The sequence below is a fragment of the Drechmeria coniospora genome, chromosome 03 (assembly GCF_001625195.1).
Source record: "Drechmeria coniospora strain ARSEF 6962 chromosome 03, whole genome shotgun sequence".
Lineage (NCBI taxonomy): Eukaryota > Fungi > Ascomycota > Sordariomycetes > Hypocreales > Ophiocordycipitaceae > Drechmeria > Drechmeria coniospora.
In genome coordinates, this window is record NC_054391.1 from 5,469,697 (window position 1) to 5,479,601 (window position 9,905).

The 9,905-nt window shown below is 58.6% G+C and overlaps 2 protein-coding genes across 2 annotated transcripts; one reads left to right on the top strand and one right to left on the bottom strand.

Moving 5' to 3' along the window:
• Nucleotides 1–284: 284 nt before the first annotated feature.
• On the bottom strand, nucleotides 285–4,463 carry DCS_07201 (EF hand domain protein; the record flags this gene model as incomplete). The annotated part of the gene is made up of 5 exons (XM_040804487.1): nucleotides 285–314; nucleotides 372–1,170; nucleotides 1,225–4,148; nucleotides 4,208–4,359; nucleotides 4,436–4,463. The coding sequence occupies 5 exons, from the start codon at nucleotides 4,461–4,463 to the stop codon at nucleotides 285–287; spliced, it is 3,933 nt and encodes a 1,310-aa protein (XP_040654591.1).
• A 1,444-nt stretch (nucleotides 4,464–5,907) lies between these two features.
• DCS_07202 (glutathione reductase) lies at nucleotides 5,908–7,660 on the top strand (the record flags this gene model as incomplete). Its single annotated transcript, XM_040804488.1, has 2 exons — nucleotides 5,908–6,332; nucleotides 6,400–7,660. The coding sequence occupies 2 exons, from the start codon at nucleotides 5,908–5,910 to the stop codon at nucleotides 7,658–7,660; spliced, it is 1,686 nt and encodes a 561-aa protein (XP_040654592.1).
• Between the last annotated feature and the right edge of the window lie 2,245 nt (nucleotides 7,661–9,905).

The following is a 9,905-nucleotide window of genomic DNA, read 5'->3' on the forward strand; positions in this document are numbered from 1 at the left end:
AGGCATCTGGCTACCTCTCGACTTGCATCCAAGCCATTACTCTCACAACTAGCAAGGGACCGGTCCAGACTGGCAGTGACGGGTAGGGTAATCATGGATAATCATGTCGCAAACCCTGCCCCCTATACATTTTGCTTTAGCCGACGCTCACATAGCTATCAAAACACATGCCGCACGTGTCCGCCTCCACATGCAAATTCGTAGTAGTTGTGCCCATCAACGACAACTTCGTTTCCACATCCGGCCATGCCGAGACGGGACCCCCTCGCTCCCGTCGTTCTCCCCTATGACTGGCTAGCTAAGAAGTTGGCAGCCTATCCGGAATCATTGTCAGCCTCTCGCAATCTCCTTTGCACTCGGATGTAGCTTACCCTCTCCAAATTATAGTCATACTTTTCCAACGCTGCCACGGCATCCTTCCGCGAGTAGCCCATGCCCGTCAGATTCTTGAGGATCGGGTCGTCGTGCTCCCCCGGTTCAGCCAGGGCGGTACCTGGAAGAGGGCCTTTGTCTTTCTTGCCATCACTCTTGGATTTCTCGCTGTTGAAACCGGGTGGGGTGGCTGTGGTTGGCTTGTCGAGGCCCGAAAAGATGGCATCCCAGTCGTGATTGTCGGAGCCTTTCTGAGGGCCATCTCCTGCCATGCCGCTGCCGCTGGCAACGGACTGGGAGGGCACAAAGTCAAAGCTGCTCTCGTTTCCAAAGGCAGTCGACTCGCTCTTTGCTTGACTCGTGGGCGGACTGCTGTCGAAGACGGGATTGAAGTCGTCCCGAGAGATGTTCGCAAAGTCGTCATCCGCCGAGCCCTCTTTTGCGTCCTCCAGGCCATCAAAGTCTTCATCCAGGTCATCGAAAGCTCCCTTCGCCGCTGGCTTCATCGGTCCAGGAGCTGAAACGGCTGGAACAGGAGCAGGAGGGTTAAAAATGTCCTTTACCAGTGGCTTCAATGTCGTCGGGGCCGGAGCAGGCGAACTGAAAATGTCGTTCGCCAGTGGCTTCAAGGTCGTTGGAGCAGGAGCAGCGGAGCTCAATACGTCGTTCGCCAGTGGATTCGACGAGGCCATTGGAGCCGGAGCAGCGGAACCAAACATGTCATTCCCAAATGCTGTCGACTGCGTATCAGCTGCTTTCGAATTGGTCATGGTAGCCGCGGACCGTGGCTGCTCCAAGCTGCGGTCGACTTAGCACAGGACTCTCAGCCATTCCGGACGTTTAGAATCTTACCTCGAAGTCGCAGGCTCCGCCAGCTGGTCGTCTGCGATGGGCACTTTTGCCGCGGCAAAGCCGTCAGTCTTGTCGGTAACTGCAGTCGTACGTCCTTTTCTGCTCGATTTCTTGCCTCCGGATTTCTGCTGGGGGGATGCGGTTGTGAAATCATCATCAAACCCGCCTTGCTCGCTATCCGATTCGCTATCTTCCTCGCGTTCAAGTTCCGAGATTGGCGGAAACTCCGAGTCGAATGTGGCCTGTGTGTTAGAGCCTTCCGCGGCGCTGGAGTCTTTGCTGGATGCGAAGGCGGCAAAAGCATTGTCGAAATCAGTTTTTGCCTTGGCCTGGTCGGTGTTCCTGAATTGTTCAGGTTCATTCACGGCAAGGGTCTCGCCCTGAGAGGCCTTTTGGGCAGTCTCGGCCATGATGGCAGGATAGAAACTCCCGGGAATATTGGTGGGGGTGGCGGGACTCGCAGCCTTGCCCTTCTCGTCTTCATCCTCGGACGTCGTCGGGACACCCATTGTGGCAGGCACACGCGGGCTGGAGTCGCCGAGGTAGGGGATGGGCGTCAAGCTCACAGCCGACCCTTCGGCGCGAGACGCAGGAGGTGACACTTGGCGGGATGACGACAGCGACTCCGTGTGGTCAGGGAAGGGTAGGAAGCTGGAGCTGATCTGCCTTGACTCAGGCGGAGCCGGTGGCTCGGATATTATCGTACCCTGGTGACTCATGTTCGGGGTCGAGGTGGCCGTGTTGGCCGTGTTGTACGATCCCACGCTGGTAGCAGAATTCCCGGTATGCTGCTGCTTGAACACGCCTGTTGGTAGCGGCGGAGTGTTGGACGAGCCGGGAGGCAAGGACGGGCCGAAGACGTCGTCAAAGGACTTGTTGGATACGGACCTCGTGGGCAGGGGAAAGGGGCCGACAACGTCCGCACTCGCCGTGCGCTTGTAAAATGGATTGTTGGCGCTGCTTGTTGACAAGGTCGGGCTCGCGATGTAAGCCGACGATGCATGGGCCGGCGAAGCACTGTCAAGTTGGCGAGAACCTTCGTCGCCCCCCCTGACCGAGCCCTCTGCCTCCGCCTTGAGCTTGTTGCGCTCATTCTCTGTCGTCGCCAGCTGCTTCTTGTTGATGGCGACGAGGCCTTTCTGCTGACGCGCCTCCGACTTGAGCTTCTCAATCTGCGGCTTCAGCTGAGCAATCTCGCCATTGATGACACGGATACGTTCCCTCAGGTCGGCATTCTCCTGCTGATCCGACTGCAATGCCTCGGCCACTTGCCGGTGCTGTGCCTGGGCGTCCCTGTACTCCCCCTCCAAGGCCATGCATTCGCCTTGGAGCCTCTGGGTATCGGCTCGAGACTTCCGCAGCTGCTCCTCGAGGGCCCGGGCGTCGGCGGCCTCCTTTTCGTACAGGGTCCGAAGCTGCGCCAGCCTCTGCTCAAAGTTCTTTTTCTGCGAGCTTGTTTGATTAAATTCGTTCTGGGTGACGGTCCTCTTGCCTTGGACGTCCTGCATCTCCTTGGACAGCGAGCCGATCTGGTTCGAAAGATTTGCGAGCTCGGTGGTCTCGCCCGTTATCCGCTGGCTCGACTCGGGGTCGTGGTCGTCCAAAAGATCCTCGGCCTGCGCTTGCTTGGGACCATCGCCGGTCGGCTGGGCGGAGAGGCCCTTGCCGAAAGACGAGGATGGAACGAACGGCTTGAATGCCGAGTTGGAGGCTGCGCTCCTGATGGGAGATGACGGCGACAAGACAGCCGAGCCTCCCGCGAACGGGTCGTTGGCGTTGGAACCTCCCGTGGACATGGGTGCCTGGGCCGGAGCGGCCGTCATCGGGTTGGGCGCCGACGAGTCGAGGCCGAACAAGTCATCGAGGGCCGATGACGGCTGAGGCGGAGGAGGCTGCGTCGCAGGCGGCGGGTCAAAGGCAGACGTCGGGGCCGGCGCACGCGCCTGGTTGCGCATGCTGGGTGGGATGAGGTTGGCCGGCAGAGCGGCGGGCAACGCGGCCGATCGCCCGCTACGCTGCTGTCGAATCAGGTACATGGCGACGGCGAAGCCATCCGAGGTGAGCTGGCCTTGGCTGTTGAAATCTGCGAGGTCCCAGATCTGCGCCAGTGCCTCCTCGGACAGGTTGGACTGGCTGAAGAAGGGCACGGCCTCGTCTCCGGTGATGTATCCTTTCTTCGTCTTGTCCAAGGTGGCGTAGATCTGATCAAAGCGCTCCTTGTCGGCCGGCGTGACGGCCCAGTCGCCCGCGGCCGGTCCGGTGGTTTGGGGGGCCAAGAGGGAAGCCCGCCCGTGGGGACTGTTGGTGCGAGCCTGGGCCGTGCCGCTCATCTGCCTAGGGATGGCGGAAAGGCCGGTGCTGTTGGGCGACTGCCGAGGGCCCGAGACGGACGCACGCTGCGTCGCGGCTTCGTACAGGCCAGCGGGTAGGACGTTGGGTAGGGTGCGGAGAGCGCCCGTCTTCATCGAGGTGAGCAGGTGCATGGCGATGATGAACTCGGGCTGAACCAGGGCGCCACGCTGCTCGGTATCAGCCAAGGCCCATATCCTGCCGAGCGTCTCGTTTGGCAAGCCGGACTTGTCAAAGATTTGTCGAGCCTGGTCACCCGCGAGCATGTTGCCCTGCAAAGGCTGTCGTTCGAACAGGGCCGAATACTGGGCAACCTTGTCCGGGGTCAGGGCGGGAATTCGGACGGCACCACCAGTGCCCTGGGCTTGTATAGGCGACGACCCCAAGGGTGACGTCGAGGCCGCCGGGGCGGCGGCGGTGTGGATGCCGTCAAATCGAGGCAGGGGGGCCGGCTTGAGCGCCAAATCGGCCCTCGGTTCACGGCCGGCTTGGGCATGGCCGATGAGGCGCAGGACGACGCCAAAGCCGGTCGGCGTCAGGAACCCGCGGTTCTCCTTGTCGGCGATCTGCCAGATCTAGACGGGACGACCGTTCAGTGGGATGGCGCGCCGGTGACGTGGTGAGGGTTGCCTACCTCTCCTAGCACACGCGAGTCGAGCCTCGTCTTGTCGAAGAAGCTCACGGCGGCATCGCCCGTGACGACTCGGAGATTCTCGGGGTCAGCTTGCTTGAAGAGGTCACCGTACACTCGCTTCTCCTCGGGCGTCAGGTTGAGATTGAGCGAAGCTTGATGCTATCAGTCACGGTCACGGTCACAGGTGGCTTCGACGAGAAGGAGGACAAGTGGCGGGAGGCAAAATACCAGAATCAGCGCCCGTGTCCGTAGACATGATATATCATGCGGGGGAAGGCTCGGTTCCCGGCCAGCTCAGGTCAGTCGATGGACGCGTGCAATGTGACTGGGGTTCAGGGGAGCCGGCGGCAGCGAGCGAGTTGATGGTGGCAGGAGACGAAGCAACGTTTTGCTGAGGGATGAGCAGGCTGCCGCACCACGACGAGTTGCGTGCAAGTAGACGGACAAGTGAACGCTCCCGAAGCGGCTATCAAGACGTTCCACACCACAAGGGATGGGAGCACGACGGCAGGTGGATGGGACGAGGAGGGGAGTCGGTCGACTTGGGCGGTGTTGGAAGGATGATGAGCTGTTGGAGGCTGGTGTTGGCCATGTTGGAGCCCATGCGAGCAGGCGTTGTGATTGGCGCGGCTAGCGGTGACGTGCCTGTGGCTCAGCTCAGCGGGCAAACAAGCTGGCCAGCATACAGTACAAGTACAACGGACTGTGCTTACGGAGTAGTGCAGTGAGTGGTACTTATGTACAAGGTCGGTGGTCTCGAGGAGGAGCAGGAACAGGCGAGCTCGTCTACAGTACAGGTGCACTCTACTGGCACTAGAGGGTACCAACCAAGTACTAGCAGGTACCTATTCCATACCTAGCCGAGCCGTCCATGGTGCGTGTGCTGAATTTAGTATAGGTCCGTCCACAGCCGTTACAGAGCACGTACGTGTCGAGTACCAGAGACGTACCGCCTGCAGCTCCCCTGCCTTTTTTGTTTTGAAGGAACCTACGGCAGATGGTCAGTGTACAGTACATGTATTTACATGTACTTTTAGTACTATACTGTATCGCTGTTTATCTGCTACGGTTACCTACCACAGTACTCCGTAGGTACAGCACCCCTACTATTAATAATACACGGAAGTACGGAGTACAATACATGTACTGTACGGAGTACTGTAGTTGTGTACTTAATTCCCTGTACTAGCTAGGTACTATTCAAGGTACTTGATGCAGCACGAGCTATATGAATCCAACAGACAATTTACGCTGGAATACTCCGTACTCCGCACCACGACCTCAGTGTGTCTACAGAGAACTCAAGTAAGTACAAGTACATTGTACATGCATGTCGACCATTTGCAGCAGTGCATCGAAGGTGAGCAGCACATAGCATATGTACCTAGGTAGAGGTAATCATGGTAGAACCTAACAGCGTACTAAGTTTCCACGATCATCTTGGTTGTATTATACGGAGTACCTAGGTAGTCCTTGGTGGCCTCTACCAACCCGCTGTGGCTACCTCCTGGCGCGGTTGTTGCAGAGCTATTATCAGGCAATCGTCGTGCTGGACTCCACACAGAGTACGGAGTTCCTGTGCTAATAATATAGCAGGGTGATGTACTTGCAAGTACACTGCATGTCTCGAGGGGCCGGACCCGTCGGCGTCACGTCACTCGGCGGTGCCAAGTGGCTTGCCTGTCACAAATCCGTCGCACATGGAAGCTTCACGCAAATTCGGCCACCCAACTCCTAGCAACCCCGCCCAAGGCGAACTAATAGGCACTCGTCCACGCAAGTACATTAATCATCCTGTCGACCTTCCCGCCTTGTCCTCGCTGCGGGATATCGTCTCTCGACCCCCGCCCTTTCCGTCGATGCCGCTTCTCGCCCTTGCACCCCGCGCCTCCTCCTACCTCGCCTCCGCCTCCAGAACGGCTCCGTCGCGAATAGCTTCACTGACCCGCCACCTGTCGGCATCTTCTTCGTCCGCCATGGCCCCCATCACCAAGGAAACGGACTACCTCGTCCTCGGAGGCGGCAGCGGCGGCCTCGGCTCGGCTCGCATGGCCAGCGCCAAGTTTGGTGCCAAGGCGATGATTGTCGAGGCCAATCGGCTCGGCGGAACCTGCGTCAACGTCGGGTACGGCATCCCTCGGCCTGCGCCTCCCCCCGTGGCCGTCGGCACAGCTGACAGAGGTCTCCCCCAGGTGTGTGCCCAAGAAGATCACGTACCACGCCGCCGCCATCGCCGAAACGCTCCACGAGGCCACGGCCTACGGCTTCTCCGTCGAGGAGTCGGCGCCCTTTGACTGGACGACGTTCAAGACGAAGCGGGACGCGTACATCGAGCGGCTCAACGGAATCTACGCGCGCAACCTCGACAACGACAAGGTCGAATACCTTCACGGCTGGGGCCGGCTGCTGTCCAAGAACCAGGCCGAGGTGACGCTCGACGACGGCTCCAAGGTGCTCGTCAACGCGAAGAAGATCCTCATCGCCGTCGGAGGCCGGCCCAACCCGCCGCCCAAGATCCCCGGCGCCGAGCTCGGCATCAACAGCGACGGCTTCTTCGAGATTGAGAAGCAGCCCAAGAAGGTGGCCATCATCGGAGCCGGCTACATCGCCGTCGAGTTCGCCGGCATGTTCAACACGCTCGGGACCGAGACCCATCTCTTCATCAGGCACGACACCTTCCTGCGCAACTTTGATCCCATGATCCAGGAGACGGTCACCAAGGAGTACGAGCGGCTGGGCGTGAAGCTGCACAAGAGGTCCAACGCGACGAGGGTGGAAAGGGACGCCGACGGCAAGCTCACCGTCACCTACAAGGATGACGCCGGCCGCGAGAGTTCCGTGTCCGAGGTCGACACGCTGATCTGGGCCATCGGCCGAAGGCCCGAAACCCGTGGCATCGGCCTGGAGGAGGCGGGCGTCAAGCTGAGCGACAAGGGCTACGTCGTCGTCGACGAGTTCCAGAACAGCAGCGTCGACAACATCTACGCGCTCGGCGACGTGACGGGCCAGGTGGAGCTGACGCCCGTCGCCATCGCCGCCGGCAGGAAGCTCGCCAATCGACTCTTCGGGCCGTCGCAGTTCTCCACGGCCAAGCTCGACTACAACTGCATCCCGTCCGTCGTCTTTGCCCACCCCGAGGTCGGCAGCATCGGCCTGTCGGAGCCGCAGGCGGTGGAAAAGTACGGCAAGGACAAGGTCAAGGTGTACAAGACGAGCTTTACGGCGCTGTACTACTCCATGATGAACCCGGAGCAGAAAGGCCCGACAAACTACAAGCTCATCGTCACCGGCCCGGAGGAGAAGGTCGTCGGCCTGCACATCATGGGCGCGGGCAGCGGTGAGATGCTGCAGGGGTTTGGCGTCGCCATCAAGATGGGCGCCACCAAGGCCGACTTTGACAGCTGCGTGGCCATCCACCCCACGAGCGCCGAGGAGCTGGTGACGCTGAAATAGGCAAAATAAAGCGACATGCATCGCCTGCGCGAGATGGCGGATGCAACGAGGGCGAGGGACGGAGAGTGCTTGAGGGACGTAGCGTATGGCACACGAGACTATTGCTGCTCGCTCCCCCATGCGACCAAACGAGGTGCCGGTGCTTGTATGCTTGGCTTCCAACGGTGCAGAGCAGGGACGTGTTGGTCACGTGCGAGTATACAGGCCCTCAATCGATGACAATATTGTACAGTATGGAGTAATTACGGAGTACATGTACACGAAATGCACAATTGGCCCGTTCCAGTACTGTACATTTACAGCGCAAATACATGCGGCTGCGGGCTCCGTAGTGTCATAGTCACCATTTCGCTGGCCGCCGCCTGACGTGTGACGATGATTCGATGGCATCGAGGCCAGTGCCAAGTCGATCGATCGCACGACTATATTTAGCAACGAGATCGATGAGAAAAAAATCCCTTGCACTCCTGTATCAGTATTAAAAGGCACCACAAGCACGTCGCCTGCATGGCAAGGGGTCCGAGGTCGCCAACGTGGATCAAGGGCGCGATGCCAGTGCTTTCGGTGCCTGCAAGAAAATTACTTTGCATGACATGCGCGGAGAACACGGTAGGTGTATGCTAGGTTCCTAAGTACTTAGTTGTAGGTTACCTAAGTAGGTACTGTAGGTAAGTACTTGCACCTACATGTCAAAACTCCATAGGTGTACTCCGTACCCAGCACGAAGCAGTCAGTAATACTGTACATGTAATTGCACTCCATACAATGTGCAATTACAGTACTTGCATGTACGGGTATCAGTATATGTGCGGAGCACTCAGCAGTATGTACAAGTGCAGGTAGGTACTACATAGGTATGCATATAAGTACATGTGCCTGCGGCAGCACGCAGGCTGCACCTGACTGGCTGGCTGCATCAAGTACTTCAGTACTCCGAGTTCCGTACTCCGTACACCACAAGCACTTACGATGAATCTGCGCCACCTACGCCATACAACTGCTAGCTTGATGTCGTCGCTAATGCATATACTTTTCCGCACGGAGGTTGCCACACAAGGTGGTTTATCTCAGGCTTGCCGTACTCCGTATAAATACTGAAATACTGAAATCCTGGAATCCTGGAATCCTGGACCCTGGAAGTGGAGCTTTTGCGACAAATATCGCACCCTGTACTCGGTACCGATCAAAAGCTCCCAGGGGTGAGGGACTGGGAATATTTGTATCCCCCGAGAAAGAGACGGAACGGCAAACGCCCGTCCAATGATGCTGCATGCCACAAAAGCAGCGGATGAAAAGGGTCGGATCAAGGGCCAGGTTGGTGCAAACGGCTTGTCTCAGATTTCGCTCTGCGCAGAGGCCACGCTCGCACCGTTGCTCCGCATACTCTGTCCGCACCATGGCATGGCCATTGCCTGGCAGACGGCCAGGGCGTGACGGATCCTGCACCGGCCACGTTGGCCTCGTTTCATGGAGCCGAGATTCTTCAGCGGCAAGTCAAACCCTTTTCTGCTCGGGTCCGGTTCTGCCGTCACGAATACGAGTACGCTCACGAAGGAGCAGCGCCGGTGTGACAATGAATTAAATGGTCTCGACCTGGACGTAATCAGCGAAGAGGCAGTCGCGCGACCCTGCATTCTCTTCATCGTCGGAGTGCCGAAAATCAAGCAGCTGTCACTCTTTGACGACCGAAGGATCGGATGCTAGGTATTGAACAAATGCATCCCTTTGACGGCCGAATGGCCACCGGTGCCGCAGAGTAGAGGGATTCATGACGACAACGACGGCGCCATGGAGGGTATTGCCTCGTCATGCTCCATACCTGCAACGCTCCATGGCTGCATTTTCCACAAGCACTGCTGGCACGAGTGGTGACGACGAACCGGCACAAATGCGAGCTGGCCGACGAAGCGGAAATGAGCAGGCCCTGAAACCCTCTCCCCCCCCCCTTCGCCTGGACCGACGTCGTTGGTCGCCCACGAATGCTGCGAGACAAAACAAGAAAAAAATAAGAGTTCGTTCGTTCCAGTAATCACGAGGTGATAAAAAAAAAGGCCCGTGGTAGGCCTATGGTACGCTTGTGGTAGGCCTGTGGTAGGCTGGTGGACTGTGGTTCCTCGGCTTCCAGGCTTCCGTGCCCCTGACTGGCTGGAGCTTGGCGCTGTCTGGGTGGTGTGGCCTGCGGCCTCTGCCTACGTCATAGTGTGCTGTGCCTCCTCTCCCGGGCCCACACCTCGCTGGAGGTGGG